A 16,470-nucleotide genomic window follows, 5' to 3' on the forward strand; every position below is an offset into this window, starting at 1 on the left:
CCGGAGATGATAGCAACTTTCTATCATAAAACGTGTGTACATTTATTTGGCAAGAAAGATGCTACCACGGGGCCAATTGTGCCCCCAAGATCTGTATGTGGAGGGAATCCTAGGAGCTCGATCACTATGGTGAAGGGTGAGAGGGCATAGGAGAAGCTAGGTTTATAGACAGACCCTCTAAAGGAGGACCTTGACCCTACTGTTTGGAAGGGGACAGAGTTCAATTGCCTTTATACAATCATCCCTCATTTCCTAGGACCCTGCAGAGGGCTCCCCTTAAGGTTATGATCTGTGCAGGGATGTGGGAGAAATGGACATCTCCATGTGGGTTTGGGGTCACGTACCCTTTTCAGACCCATGGAGCTCCTCTGGATTAAAGTACAGCCTGGGCTTTCTCACTTGGTCTGTGCCACCCTCTTTGCACAAGGGATCCTCCTTTAAGTGATGCAGGGAAGTCCCTGATACAGCTGTTGCCAGAGAAGCAAGCCTGAGGAGGACAACAGCCAGGGGCTTAGAGTCATAGTCCCTGATCAAACAATCAGGGGAGAACTCCACGCAGAGCTCCCTATTTGATTTTCTTCTGCCTGAGGCTCCTGAAGTGGCTGTATTATGGAAAGGGATGACCCAGTTCACAATTAAAAAGACACATGACCTTAGGAAATCAATATTCCTATTAAGAATCCTTCAAGCCGCATCCTTAACCCCTCAATCAGGAAAAAAAAATCCTATTGACATCCCTCCTGAAATCCCACTGAACTTTTTGCCAGGCAGGAGTTCAGGAGAGGGGTCATCTTTGGGAGCTGAAAAGCCTGGACACAGAAAAGTTCAAACATTCTTCATTCTTGGATGGTTTTAAAGGACCATTCTAAAGACCTGATCTGGCCCTTTGAACTCAACAAGAGCTTTGCTATCGACTACAGTGGAAGCGGGAGCTGGTCCTTAGAATAAATAAATCACACAAGCCCAATCCTACATATACTTATTCACTCAGAACCCAATTCAGCAAGACGCAAGCATGTGTCTGACTTTCAGCATGTGAATAGTCCCAGAGACATCAATGAGATACTCCCATGCTTAAGGTTATGTGTCTTCCTAAACTGAAGTCTCAGGTAGTAGGTAATTGGACTAATCAAGTGAGAGTGAGGACTACCTGAGTCAGCAAGAGTTTTCAGGATTAGGGTCTGGAAGTGTCACTATCTCCCCTCAAGAAATACTCACTCTCGTGTTGTCTTTTTATCCTTCTTAATAGCCTCTGGAAATTCAGTATGGTTTTCTGATGCACAAAAAAGTCTGAATGACGCTCAGTTGCCTTTCTGTCCCATCTGTTTATTAAGATAAAACTGTAGGAGAAGAATCCTTTCTGTGGCAAGCTATTTATTATTTCAGTCCTGCTATGTTTTGCCATTTCTCCAGGATGGGTCCTTTGTGTTATAATTTTGTCTGAAAATTTTTGTGCCCATGGAGTTTTCAAAACCAGGAGCTGACACAAAGAAAGTAGGAAACTGAAATAAATTACACAGAGGTGAGGTTCTTGCAGACACAGCTGCAATTCAACCTTTTCCACACTGTTCCTAGCTGATAGCAGAGAATTTAACTCAAACCAGCATGATATCAACTTATTCCTATTGTTTTTGAAGTAGCATTTTTACATTCTGATGCCAGGGTACCTGACCCAAAAGTGCAGCATGAGACTTCTTTATTCATGTTCTAAAGAATGTTTCCGCTGCATCCATAACAAATAAAACAAAACTTCAAACATTTCCTGCAAATATAAATACAGCAAAAGCTCTTTAAATCCAGAGCTTTCCAGGCGAGATAATTTGGTGTTTTCTGTGGGCATACTCATTTTAGCTGGAATAAAATGTGTTTTATTGTGTTAGACTGCAATAATTGGTGCATGTCAGATTATGTTCAGTGAACAGGTCAGAAAATTCACTATTTTGAAACCAATGTGATTTGTGTCCATTTAGAGGTCTAACTTCTTGTTTTAGGTGTGATAGGGACTTTTTTCTTTGATTGTTTGTTTTTTCTTTCTTTCATGGCTGCTGATTTGAATAACAATAGTGAAGTTAATATGAGGTTTTCTCACCACTTTGGGCATAATCCTGCTTTTCTTGAGTATAATCAAGGAACGCTTTAATGGGCCATTTGTTTCTTCAGCATCATGATGCCCCAGCTACCATCATATTCTGACACTACTGAAACAAGTACTCTTTTGCATTTAAAGGAAAAATGATGCCAAAGTCACATTCTGTTCCCAGCTAAGGCAATGGCAAAGCTCCTATTGACTTCAGAGGGAGAAGGAGCAGGTCCAGGGTGGTACACTGAACTTTGCTATTTAGCTTAACAGAACCTGTGGAGGTACCACATTATGATCAAATGGGTCTTTCCCATCTCTTATTTGTGTGATATTATTATCCTGTTGTGTAAGTGCTTTGCAGCATGAAGCATGCCATAGATCAGGGTAGGCAACCTATGGCACACGTGCCGAAGGCGGCACTCGAGCTGATTTTCAGTGGCACTCACACTGCCCGGGTCCTGGCCACCAGTCTGGGGGACTCTGCATTTTAATTTAATTTTAAATGAAGCTTCTTAAACATTTTAAAAACCTCATTTACTTTACATACAACAATAGTTTAGTTATATATTATAGACTTATAGAAAGAGACCTTCTAAAAATGTTTAAATGTATTACCTGCATGCAAAACCTTAAATTAGAGTGAATAAATGAAGACTCGGCACACCACTTCTGAAAGGTTGCTGACCCTGCCATAGATTAACACAGGGTGTATCTGGCTCACTCCTTGGGCTATGGTGGAGTGGAGGATGGAGCAATGTCTCTGTCTTCTCTGGAGGCCTTCTACAGAGACTGTGCTTGCAGTTGGTTTCTATATGGGGTTGTACAATATCCAATATAAACTGTTGCACCTATCTCTGGGGATTTGCTCTGCCATCTGCTGTCTGGCCTAGAGATAGTACACTATTCTGGAACTCAAGAGACCTTGGTTCTACTCATAGCTTGGCCATTGGCCTGCTGGATGACCTTGGACAAGTCATGTCACTGCTCTATGCCTCAGTTTCCCCATCTGTAAAATGGGGATAAGGATACCAACCTCTTTTGTAAAGTATTTTGGGATCTATGGATGAAAAGCACTATATAAGAGCTAGGTATTATTATATGTGATGTGTAAAGATATTTGGATAAGTTTATAGAGATCTAGAATATCTCAAAATGTAGCAAAGCATGTGCTTTGATTGCAGAACTTGGTGCAAGTTAAGATATGGCCCATTAAGTCCTTTCTACATCAAACTTCTATTTATTAATGATTCATATGTGATTTATGCCCAAAGGTAAAATACTAAAAATACTAAAATAAAGCCATTAGTATGTATGTACATTTTAAATTGAATTTTGCTGTGACTGTTACCCTCTTTTTTCTATGACAAATATTCTAGTCAACAAGTTTACTGGAAGAAACAGCAAAATAAGGACCACAGTTGAGAAAACTGCCACCTGCTCTTAGAGAACTTGCAGAGAGAAAAGGAGGTGAAGCTGGCTGAGTAAATTCGTTGCCCTGCACTATTTACAAAGCTCTGCTCACATATGATCACGTGCATGTGTGGTACATGCAGAACGGTGGGTCTATCTGTGTATCCTCTGCTTCTACATGGGCGCTGAGTGCCCCATAAGGAGTAGAAGTGTGGAGTGGGTTTTTGCAGCTACCCAAGTTGACTGGCAGGGCCTGACCCCAATCCCATTGACGTCAATGGCAAGGCTCCCACATTGCTTGCAAAGATTCTGGATCAGCGCCTCAATCAGGCATTGCCTTTTTAAGATGTGGCCCCACGCTCCAGCCCTCCTCCCCCTCCTCCCCAGCAAGCGGGTCCCTGGAGGGGGCTCTTTCACTTGCTCCACGACCTCACGGCTGGGAGAGGCAGCTGCTCTCTCAGACCGGTTGCTGGCAGAGACGGTGGAGGGGGCTGCCCAGTCCCTGGATGCGGCTGAAGGCAATTGGACCCGGAGATGGTAGCGGGCAGATCCCAGTGAATCAGCCCGGCTCCTTGGTCTGGTGCGTTCGGCTTCAAGCGGCTGGAGGGACCCGCTGGGCTCGGGGAGAATGGGATGCTGCACCGGGCGCTGTACCTTGATTTTCCTCTGCACTTTACAGCTGGTGAGTAGCCGGCTCTTTCCTCGCGTCGCTTCCTCAGGCCGGGACAATTAGCCGGGTTCTAGCCACCCCAGAACCCCCATTCGCACCTCCCCCCCCACACCCCTTATCCTCCAGGAGGGTGACTGATCCAGAGAAACTCTTACACACCGCTCCAATCCAGCTTGGTCCGGGAGCCGAATCGACACGAGTTGGCACCGATTCTCTACACCCACAGGCGAAGGGAGTGTATGGAGGGGGGGAGATTGTTGTGTCTGCGCCGGATCAACTTTGCTTCTCAAACAGAAGGGAAGCAAGCAACTCATTTTGATTGAGCGATCAGGCACAAACCCGGGAGGGGGGGGGGGGGCAGCCATCAGGCGCAGAACAAAAGATCCCCGGGAAGGGGATCTAACTCCGCTCCCAAACTGCATTGTTAAGAATTAGAGAGTCCCCCAATTTTGGTGGGTTGATTGAAAATTTAACTGCCACGCAGCTGCTTTCGTAATAATCGTTTATTAGAATGATTCATTGTATTACAGAATTGGGTCCCTTTTAACTTTCAGCCTTTTGATTTACATTTTGAAAGGAGTGGGGGGATTCGGGATGTAATCCTGAATTGCCAGTTAATTTTCTTTTCTGGGGTGGCTTCATTATTTTATTTGTTTATTTAAAGGGGCACCTATAAAAAAAGTCTTGAACTTGCAAGGTCACCCTCCTTTAAAAAAAAAATTAAACCTAATGTTAAAAAGTCGAGGATTCTCATAGTGATCATCATCAGCAACAACAAAAAGTTCAAAAGTGCTGAAATAATCAAGATATCAAAGAGGCCAAAGGTACTAACACATAAGGCTGCAATGAAAGATTAATGATATGCACTTCTTCACTTATTCTATGTGTTCATGCATATTTAAAACTACTTATTTAGAACATTCTCCTCATTAATTGCACAAGTATATATGATCAGAAGCAAACTCCTTTAACGTCTAAAGTACTGGTTTGCATACATCGTGGCTTTCTATCACATCTGCATACATGTCAATGCTGAACTGTGATAAACAAAGGTCTGGTTGTTTTGTGATTGTCTGTGCATCTAGCTTGTATCTGGAGGGTCCCCTTGTCAATTGCTAATAGGCTGCAGGGTTTCTCTTGCCTTAAAAAGGAAATGTCATTCCTTTACTAGCATGTTTTTTCTAACTTTGTTTTATTTTGGAGCATAATCTCTAAATCTTGTTGAGGAAAGGAGCCAGTTGATTTTAAACTCTGTAGTAAATTGGTGCCACTGAGTACTCTAGCTAAAACTGCATTTTGGAATTGTTTACTGTAACAGTAATTTATTTTCCCTGAAGGGACAGTTCTGTGGAAGAAAGAATCTCTCATTTAGCAGAAACTGGAAGCTGCTAGTTTTTAAAACCTAAACCACTAGTCTAAAATTTGGGTGTGGAGAGCAAAGTTTAGGCTGTTCACTGTGACTAGCCTAACGAAGAGATGTAAGATTTGACTTGTGGATACATAAAATAAGGAATGAGGTTCTGTTGTTTGCATGAAGCATATTTCTAGACATGTTTTATGCATGATGATAATAATGATAGTAGTGAGTATTTAGTCTTTTAGTATATGTGTTCTTTCCCATAATTTTTCACCCATACTGTACAGAAGGAGACTGTAACCATGTTAACATTTGAATAAATTAGTGTTTGAACAATGAATTGTTTCTTCAATCCAGCAGTATATTGGCCTGCTTTAAAAAAAACTGCTGGTGCTGCTCTTATTTTTGATAAGCGTGGGAGTTTTCTGTATCCAGGATACTGGAACAAAGAACCCCGAACATTTTTTTTCCTTAGGATCCTCCTCCTTGAAGAAAAGAATCAGCTTCTTTGCCCATTCTTAAGCAAGTTTGGATGCCTCTGTCTTGGTGATTTCCCATGGCACTTGCCTTGGTAAATTGGTAGAGATGAAAAATGTAAAGTATGGGGAGGGAATTCCTGAAGCTCTGTCCTGATGAGGGTGTGATCATGAGCTATTGGCGAAACTCCCAGTAAGTTACTGGGGGAAGCTGTTAGACCTTTTTCCAGCTCTCCTTGTGTGTAAATTGTCACGTCATTTATTCAACAATATAGCTAAGTGAGCTGCAATCGAATGAGATACTGTACGTAATGGAATCAGTTAATACAAAAACCAGCAGCGATCAGACCATCATCATTAATAAATTATAAAGATGTGAACTTTCTTTGTTCGTTGCATGTCTCTGTTCTATTTCACTTGCTATTTTGATCTCTCTATATTCTTCCCTTAGTATTTCCAGACACTGTTCTTCCCACAACAAAACCCCTGGCGTGAAATCTCGGCTCTACTGAAGTCAATGAGATTTTTGCCATTGACATCAGTGGGGTAAGAATTTGACCCCTGGTATTTCAAACCTTAATTGCATGCTTTTATACTACTTTGTTTGGAAACAGCACATTCAACTATATATTTCTCTAGTGCAATAACTGACTTTATTGGGAGTTTTTATAAATAAATACAAGAAAAGCAAGAGTTCAATTTGCAATGGTTTGTGGAGGTCCTATTGCGCCTTATGTGCAAGTAGTTGGATAACTGCCAATTGTGCGTGGAAGTGTTCACAGATTCTGAAATGTTCACAAATTATAGCACAAATGTATGCCTGAAAAAATAAAATATCCAAGTATATTAATCATTGTTGTTCGTTGTTCTCCTGATTAAAAATGTTTATCATCCAACTGGATAGCAGAAGCAACAAATATGAATTAGGTGATCAGCTACACCACATGAATGCCAAATAGGATCACCAGCAATGCACGGGCTGCAAACTCTTTGTCTAAACTATATAGAGCAAGCTAATGAATATGTTTCAAGAGAATTAGGATTGAGCCTCAGCTGCTTCACTGATCAGAAAGAGGTTACATTTGTAATGAATAATTTGACTAACTCTAACCTTAAACTGTCATCCATCTGAACATTCCAAATTAAGGTTTTGCTCCTTCGTGGCTCTGTGCTTGTGAACATAGTGAAAGGGCTCTTCTGGTGCTCTTCTTCCTTGGCACCCCTATGCATTCAGCAGGGCAAGGTAGCACCACTGGTCATAATCCAGCGTGGCCTTCAATGGAACTTAAGCACAAGCTTAACATTAAGCACATGCTTACGTGTGTTGCTAAATCAGGCCCATAATGCATAGAAGAGTATTGTATGAAGTGGGCTCAGCTAACATGCAGCTTGCCTCCCACATTCCTAAGGGGGAACCCATATTCAGTAGGTTGATGGCTAGCTACTAATACACTTACCCTGTAATTCCTTTCAGAAGTGGTGTGCCGAGACTTCATTTATTTACTCTAATTTAAGGTTTCGTGTGCCAGTAATACATTTTAACGTTGTTAGAAGGTCTCTTTCTATGTCTATAATATATAACTAAACTATTGTTGTATGTAAAGTAAACAAGGTTTTTAAAATGTATAAGAAGCTTCATTTAAAATTAAATTAAAATGCAGAGCCTCCCGGACTGGTGGCCAGACCCGGGCAGTGTAAGTGCCACTGAAAATCAGCTCCTGTGCCGCCTTCGGCTCATGTGCCATAGGTTGCCTACCCTTGCTGTAATACATTTCTGCTCTGGACAGAGAGCATAGTTACTCCCACAGCATGATGTCCCAGACCTGCCCGCAGAAAATCACAAGGCAGTATCTTTGGTCCCCATCACTGTGCTTGTCAAGGGAGGGTTTGGTTCTAGGACTGGCAATCTGGCCTTTTAATTCACACTTTAAGGGCCCAGTAGTGTGAATTAAGGATGGATGGACACAACTGTTCTTATTGTTTCACTTTAACTCAGAAACTAATGTTACCTGAATGGACTCCACCTCCCTCCCCCCCATGAATCTTTGTTGAAATAAGAATATTAGGAAAAGCTTAAGCAAAACCTGAACAAGTTGTATCTTTTCCCAGTGAGGGAATGATACCTGGACTCCATCCCTGTGAAGTGTGTGAGAGAAATGTTCAGTATAGAAATTAATGATACAAAAGATTTCTAGTGGAGGTTTTCACAACCTATGTGGAATACTGCAGTGTGTATCACTAGGGAGCATCCACCAGGATCCCCAAAACATTATGAGATTGGTGGGTCCCTACAAGAAACCATGGACAGTTGCTAGGTTCCAGATAGGAAAAATGTTAATAACTGGTGAATCCAGTCCTTCCTCCCTGCCAGTAAGCAGATTGTTCACAATAGTATATTTCTTCGAGTAATGAGTGATTGTGTGTTCTGAAGGCACCATCTGAATTTATTTCAACCAGACCAGGCATGGAAAAATTCCCTCCCTCCCCATAATCCATCCCAACAAATCAAATAATTGTTGTTTAAATTCAGTCCATGGGTTGGGAGTATGGATGCCAAGCGTAAACCTGGAGGCAATTTTACAAATACATTTAGAACCCCTTCTTCTCAGAGGCTCTAGATGGAAAAAATGACAAACATTTCCCATTAACAGTGAGAGAGGAGCCCACACAGAATTTCTACTCACAGAAACAAACCAAAAGTAACTTTATCCATGTATTTATTTCTTCTCTCTCTCTCTCCATCCTCCCTCCTTTTTCTGACAATGGCTTTTTAATTTCTTACAGAAGTGGGTGATCAGTTCTGGAAACTATCTGAAACCAGTATAGATCCTTCTCTAGCAACCTCTAATGACTAACATGGCCGTGTCAGCTTGATCTAGCAGAAAGTTGATAAACTAAAACACTGGAAAATTTTTAAAAAGGTACATTGGCCTTTGGGATTGCACAGGGTATAAATCAGAACAGAATATGGCCAAAAAATGAACGAACATGTATAAAGTTTAAATATTTTATAATTTAAAACTTCCCACTCCATTTCCTACATTAAAGGCAGCAACAGATCTGGATGCTGATTTTAGATCCACCCACTCTCAATTTCCAACACAGGCAAAATTTGTATTCACATACGGGTCCCAACTTTGCAGCTGGCTCTTGGCCCCTCTTTATATATTGAGCTGAACCAAGCAGCCCAAAACTTTGGGGAAGTTCACACCGGCCTGTCAGCTGTAATTTATATGCTCCATGGGGCAGCAACTCTCTCTCTGATACCCTACAATTCCAAGCACACTGTCGGCCCTGAATAGCAATCAAGTACCAGACTCTGCCAGGCCTCTACATGAGTGAGAGTTGGGAGAGAGGGTATAAGGAGCCTTCCCCTGCACTTTGCATAGCCTGACTAAGAGCCAAGCGGAAGTATATTCCCTGAACTTTTGGAAGTAGAGGGATTGCTCCCTTGCTATTCTCTGGGGGTGCCCAGCATGCCAAAGTTGTGATGAGAAGGAGGAAGGGACATTCTCACCTTTGCCCTCTCACACCAACCAGCCCATGGAGCAGAGACAGCACTGTTGGGAGAGTTAGATACATCCCCTGGAGAGGTACTGTCTGCTCCCTGAGGCTCCCCCAGGTGGTATCATAGATACATAGGCGTGTAGGACTGGAAGGGATGATTTCACACAGTCGCTAATGCTGTGCTGTGCCTCACTGGCAGATTTGAACCCAGAGTAGTTAAAACAAAAGCAGTTCCCCAAATCAGCAGTGTGCCCATTGCTTATCATACTGATCAGAATCATCTCATTGTTACCATGTGCTCCCCCATATTTTGTCACCTTCACCTGTTGAATCTCATCTTATACTTAGATTGTAAATGCTTCAAAGCAGGGGCTGTCTTCTTGTTATGTTTGTACAGCTCCTAGCACAGTGGGGCCCTGGTCCCCATCTCTGGTCCTGAAGCACTGCCACAAATTATACAATAAGTATAACAGCCACATTAAACAGAAACTATTTCTTGAGTACAAGTGCCAGACAAAGTAAAGTGAAGGCTGTGGCAATAACGGGCTTGGTGTAAAAATTTCCACTGAAACTGGTCTTTGGTGGAAAACGGAGGTTTTGACTAAATGAACGTTATCATGGAAAGTGTCCACTTTCCATGGACAATTTTGAGTTTTCATCCAAATCCCCAAAACGTTTTGGCTGAAAATGTTCCAGTTTTGGTCGGTTTATTTTTTGACAAAAAGTCAAAATTTTGTGTGGAGAAAAGCACAGTTCTCCAAGCCGTTCTCATCAGTAATGTTTCAGACAGGGAGTTCCACTGCAAAGCGGGAGAGCAGCACAAGAATAGTGTTTCTTGTGCAATATTTGGTATTTCAAAGGTGCTTGCATGTAGAGTTCACATTGCTCAGACAATCCAGATTCATACTTCCCACTGTGGCAGTAGCTTGCCAGTGACTCTCAGAAATCCTATGCTTTTGTGTTGTCTAAACCAACCCATTCCGAGGTTTCAGACCATGAATGGAATCTGGGAAGATCCAAAATAAAAACAATTCCCTCTACACTTCAACCTCATTTTCTTAAAGTGTTTTTGCACAAGCTTGGTCTGGTTGTTTTCGTGATCTTCTTGTACATTTTAAATGGGTTGGAAGCACAAATAATTCATAGCGGAAATTCTTCTCTGACTTCTGCTGCTGTGCTGATGGACGTGACGTTGTGATGTGGTTTATTCTATATTCTGGGGTTGTGTGTAATTGGATTGTACTGTTATTTTTCTAACTACATTTCATCCCACATAATTAGGGTCCAACCAAATTCATGGCCATAAAATGCATCACGGACCGTGAAATCTGGTCTCCCCCCATGAAGTCTGGTCTTCTGTGTGCTTTTACCCTATACTATACAGATTTCATGGAGGAAACCAGCGTTTCTCAAATTGGGGGTCTTGACCCAAAAGGGAGTTTCAGGATGGTCACAAGGTTATTTTTGAGGGGGGTCACGGAATTGACACCCTTACTTCTGCACTGCCTTCAGAGCTGGGCACTAACAGCCGCCGCTCTCCAGCTGCCCAGCTCTGAAGGCAGCGCCCCGCCAACAACAGTGCAGATGTAAGGGTGGCAATGCCTTACCATACCACCCTTACTTCTGCGCTGCTGCAGCTGGTGGCTCTGCCCTCAGAGATGGGCTCCTGGCCAGCAGCCGCCGCTCTCCAGATGCCCACTCTGAAGGCAGTGCCGCTGGCACCACCAGCAGCACAGAACTAAGGGAAGCAGTACCGCTACCCCCCTACAATAACCTTGCACTCCCCAGCTCATTTTTTGGGGTTAGGACACCTATAATGACAACACTGTGAAATTTCAGATTTAAATAGCTGCAATCATGAAATTTACAATTTTTAAAAACCTATGACCATGAAATTGACCAAAATGGACCATGAATTTGGTAGGACCCTACACATAATCCAACCAGTCATGACAGATTTATAGCTAAATCAAGAACTTCATTTGGGACTCTATATATCATGTGATTAAATCCACCAGTGGTATATAGTATGGTTAGCCTTGCTGCACTGAGTGTAAAAAAGCCCAAGCTGGCCAAACAGAACAATGTCCTCTTCAGACACAAAACAACTTCTTTTTCCTGCTGCTGTCACTCTAGGGCCTTGTCTGATTTCTTTAAATTTTACTTTGCCACTGGGATGAGATCACTGGAGATGCAACTTCATGGGCATTTCCTTTATCACCATATTCCCTGCATTTTCCAGCTGCCCCTTGTTTAGGTTTTCCTGTTCATATCACCTCTGGGCTCGACCTTTCATCTCTCCCTTCTCTCTGTATATTTGAGCCTTTCTGACACAGCTCTGCCCACAGACTGGGGCTTGCCATTCTTTGCACTGGGCTTGTTTCTGCAACCCTTACTCACACTGAATAGTAATTACTCAAACAAATAATCTCAATGAACTCAACAGGATTATGCCCATAAATAGTTTGACACTCAGTGTAAGGGTCAGTTATAAGTAACAGATAAAGAGAACCTCACCTGAGTTTTGGCATATAAAGAAATTAAGGTTATTTGGGGCCTGGATCCACCCAAAACTTTGGGGGCCCCCAGGCTGATTTTTCCCCAGTGGCTCTCTTTTTTCCTCCCACCTCTGAGGCCCTGCTGATAAAATCCATCCCACCTCAGGTATCTGGCTGGCCTACTGCTCTGCTTCCCACTTTCTTCTGATGGGCCGCTACGCCTCCAAGGCACAGATTTTATAGATTTTGCCTCTTAATCCAGCCCTAATGATGGCTTTTATTTATAAACTGTCCTGCCCCTGTCCCCGAGAGGGTGAGAATAAAAAGACAAGGTTTAGTCAGTGTTGCATAGGATGCAAACAGACTGTGCCTTGCACCGCTCCATTTTATCATGTGACCTCTTTCCCATGCTCTGTCCAGTTACCTCATATGCTATGCTGTGTTCTTCATAACTCTTGAGCTTGATTAACTGCTACATGGGCAGGTGATGTGAATACAACAGCACAAGGTGATCCTGGAGGGGAAAATAGCGGGTCCCAGTGGCAGCAGCTATCAGGCTTCCATTTCTGCTTACAACGTAAGGAAAAGATGACTCCAAATAACAAAGATGAGGAGCCTCTCTAGCTGCACTGGAGAGAATGTTATTATGTAGGTCCGGAATTGTTAAATGTTTCTGTCAGGAGTGGAGCGACCCGGGCATTCTTCATTCTCTTTCCCACCCCTCCATCCCTGAAATGTATCATACCAGCTTGAGGTGTAGCTCATCTCTACAGACTGTGCTCTGCATTGTGGTTTACTTTCTTTTATTTTCCATAAGAAAGGACAAGGGTCTGTTGCTATCCCAGGGTTCGGCCCCTTTCCTCTTTGCCGTGTCTGGGCGCTGGCTCAGAGGGAACGCCACTGGAAATGGGGCGATCAGCTCAAGAGAACATCCAGTGTAGCCCAGTGACATCCCACAAGCGAGTTGAGGTAGTTCCAGTGTATGTTACATAAGGAGACGAGGTACATTTTCACTGGTATGTAAAAGGCAGCATTTCCAAGTACCTGCTGCAGGGGACTGTCAAACAGGAGATCTTGGAAGGATAAACTAGAGAGCAAAAAGCCTGATTCTCATTTCTGCTACACCAGGGTAAATCTGGAGTAACTCCATTGCAGTAGGGATAGTCTAAGGTATTGTTCATGACCTACCAACTCCTAAATGACATGGGACATACCTATTCCCCACTGATGTATCACTGCAGTTGTGATCAATGAAATTTGTTCTGCCTTCTTATAAAAGAGAAGGTGGGGTCAGGGCATTACCTGCAGGGGGGCCTCAACCTTTGGAACTGGTTCCCGCTTACCACATGGTCCAAAACAGCCCAAACAGGATGACTAGTGCTGGTTGAAAATTTTCTGTCTAAATGTTTTTTTGATAGAACACTGGGTTATTGACAAAATGAAAATTTCCACAGAAATAGAGTGACCATATGTCCTGTTTTGGCCAGGACAGTCCCTTTTTTAAGACCTGTCCCAGCCGTCCCTACTTTTTGACAAAAACTGCCATTTGTCCCGTTTGCTCTTGCCAACGGATCAGTCAGCAAGATCAAACAAACAAACGCCCAGTTTACAAAAAACACTGGGTGCATCCCCCTAGGGGGGTGCAGACGAACGTTGGAGGGGGGTGGTGACGCATAGTGCCAGACAGCAGGGCTCTGGGGTCAGCCCCAATCCCAGCTGGCACAGGGTTCAACCCCAGCCATGAGCAGCATGGGGCTCAGGGGGGCACTCAGACCCAGCAGGGGCTCGGGCGCTCAGCCAGCCCTAGCCATGGGTGGCACAGGGCTCAGGCATTCAGGCCAAGTTGTGGGTCAGGGGTGGCTCTGGCATGCCCTGTGTGGGGTGCTGGTAGTGTGTGGCTTGGATGAGCCCCGAAGTCCTGATTTTACTTTAGGAAATATGGTCACCTACACAGAAAGTGCCTGCTTTCCTCAAAAATTTTGTATTTTTTCTGTCTGAAACCCAAACAACATTTCTGGCAAAAAAACAAAGGTTTGTCAGTATTCAGCAACGCTTGTCCAAAAATGATTGTCAAAACCTGCAGTGTTTCAGTTTTCTTTTTTTAATTAAAAGTTTAAAAATTTCACTAATTTTCTTGAAAAAAATGAAAAATACTTTGGTGTTTGTCAAAATTTTTATGAGAAATATCTCCCCCCCGTTTCCGTGCAGCTCTATTGCTAACCTTTAGGGAACTCTGCAAACCATTAATCTGATGAAGTTTTGCAGGAAGATTGAGGGTATTTTTCTGAGGTGGAGAAAAGAGGGGAGAAATGAGCTGTTTCATTGCTTTGGTTAATCAGTTATCTGTATAGGAGTACTGAATGCTTTTTGGACTTTTTTTATTATTTAAATCTAAATAAATAAATTAATAAAATCAAAACCAATTTATGCAGTATCTCTAGTCTGAAGCATTCAAAAGTAATTAATCAAGCCCCCCAAAATCATGGAATTGGCTTAAAAATAATGAGATTTTAAAAATAATGAATTTGGGGTTGAGATTTATTTGGCCTTCTGGTTCTTGAGCATTTAGTGTTCACATTTTCAAACTTTTCTTTGCAACCAAGAATCTTGCTCTAAAACAAAAAACCAGAAACAAAAAAGGCTGAGATTCTCTGTAGATAACATGACTCCCAGAATTGGGACTTTCAGAGAAACAGTAGATTTTATGAAATCCGTGATAAATCCATAAGAGCAGGCAGCACTGTTTCTCTGGATTTTCACTGGGACAGCTGCAATCAGAACTTGACCCTAAATGTCTATGCAAACCGATAGAGAACAGAAGTTTTATGTCAATTGCACTCTCAGTTTTACATATTTTAATTTGTCTCTTTAAGGGTGAAATTTAATAACAAAGGATCATGTCCTCACCTGGTGTAAATCAGCATAACTCCATTGACTTCAATTATGCTGATTTATACCAGCTGAGGAACTGGTTCAAACTGTGTTTTCCAAGCAGTACTTTTGGCCTCATTTATGAAAGGGCATAATTGTCATTTCCCTGGTGTCTGTGGCTTGCTGTCAGTACAGCTGCTTCGGTGTCAGGATGCTAGACATAAGTATGTTGGTTAGCAGAGAAACCGATGCCCCAGATTTTCATTATGTGGTGAGGACTCAATGAAGAAATAAAGACAGCAGCTTTTTATGATCACTTGTCTACCACTTCCACTTCTCCCGCATGTTGTTTGGGTGAATCCAAGTTCAGTCATTTATGCATCAATTTCACTGCCCCCTTTCTTCTGAAATTATGATATGTAAACTGTAGTCTCAAATGCTATCTGCCATGGCTTAATGAAAATATAACGTGAGAATCAATGCACTAGCTTGCCTCTGTCACCTGCTCATAGAACGCAAACAATTGGCACTGTTGTGCCAGCTTCCTTTGCCACCTTTCAGTGACCAGCCGACTCAGCAGGAAAATGTACCAGCTGTTCTCAGATCCTTCTCAGAGCAGGAGCTTCACTAATAATGTTTTTTGCTTTCTCCCTCATTTCCCCCCCCTCTAGGAATACATTCTGGTCCCAAATACTTGGAACTAATTGAAACCTGAACAGTTGGCATACTTTCTGTGCTGGTGGGGAGAGGATATGCGCTCCACCCAGGTCCAGATTTTCTGAAAAATTGGGAGCACAGTTCTGTGGCTAACTTCTGCAGGGAGTGATCCACTGAGGCATGCAGCAGGACTTGTGCATACAGACACCTGACTTGCATGCATGATTGTGCACCTAGGGACAGATCCTCAGCCCCAGGCTACTCCCCTTTGTGCTGCTCCAATAGAACAAAGGAGATTTAGAGATTTCCCAACAGCTGCTGGGGATTCCCCTGACATAAATGTATCCCCTGGTGGCCCACTTTACACTGCTTGTTCCCCCAGAAACTCCAAATAGGGGGCTCTGGTGCCCAGGGGTGTAGCAATGCAGGACTCAGCCCTTCAGCGCCTCCTGCTGGTCTCTCAGGGGGGAATTAGCTTCCAGCCTCCAGAGCACCCTGTTTCTGCCAGTGTTTCACTACCGCTGGGCCCTCATGTCTCTCCCAGACCTTGGTGCCCCTATTCACTGGGGTCCCGTCCCCTGGCAGTAACCCAGTCTCTGAGCCTCCCCCTTCCAGAGGAACCCCCACCTCACCTCAGTATATGGCTACTGCCCAGTCCCCATCTACTGGGACAGACTGCAGTATACAAGCCACTCATCACAGGCAAGGGGGCTTTGGACCTCCTGCCTCTGTCTGCCCTTGGGCTGCCCCTGCAACCTCAGTACCTATTTAGCCTTAGACTAGGCCGGCAGCCTGGGGGGTTTCCCAACCGGAGCTCCCCAGCTCCCTTAGCCTTCCCGTAGCCCTACTCCACCTCAGGTACCATAGTGCCCTCCCTCTCCAAAGGAGATAGAGAGGGGGTCTGTCTGCTCCTAGCCCACTGCCTTCTTATAAGGGCCAGCTGG

At 43.4% G+C, this 16,470-nt stretch overlaps 1 protein-coding gene across 2 annotated transcripts in view; it reads left to right on the top strand.

Annotated features, from left to right (window-relative positions):
* Positions 1 to 3,910: 3,910 nt before the first annotated feature.
* Positions 3,911 to 16,470, top strand: part of NKAIN4 (sodium/potassium transporting ATPase interacting 4) — an 80,155-nt gene continuing 67,595 nt past the window's right edge. For both annotated transcript variants that reach the window (XM_032766442.2, XM_032766444.2), the window contains exon 1: positions 3,911 to 4,172. In XM_032766442.2, coding sequence (XP_032622333.1) covers positions 4,119 to 4,172 — 54 coding nt within the window. In that variant the 5' untranslated portion in view covers positions 3,911 to 4,118. The remainder of the gene's footprint in view (positions 4,173 to 16,470) is intronic.

This window comes from Chelonoidis abingdonii, chromosome 14, assembly GCF_003597395.2.
Source record: "Chelonoidis abingdonii isolate Lonesome George chromosome 14, CheloAbing_2.0, whole genome shotgun sequence".
Classification (NCBI taxonomy): domain Eukaryota; kingdom Metazoa; phylum Chordata; order Testudines; family Testudinidae; genus Chelonoidis; species Chelonoidis abingdonii.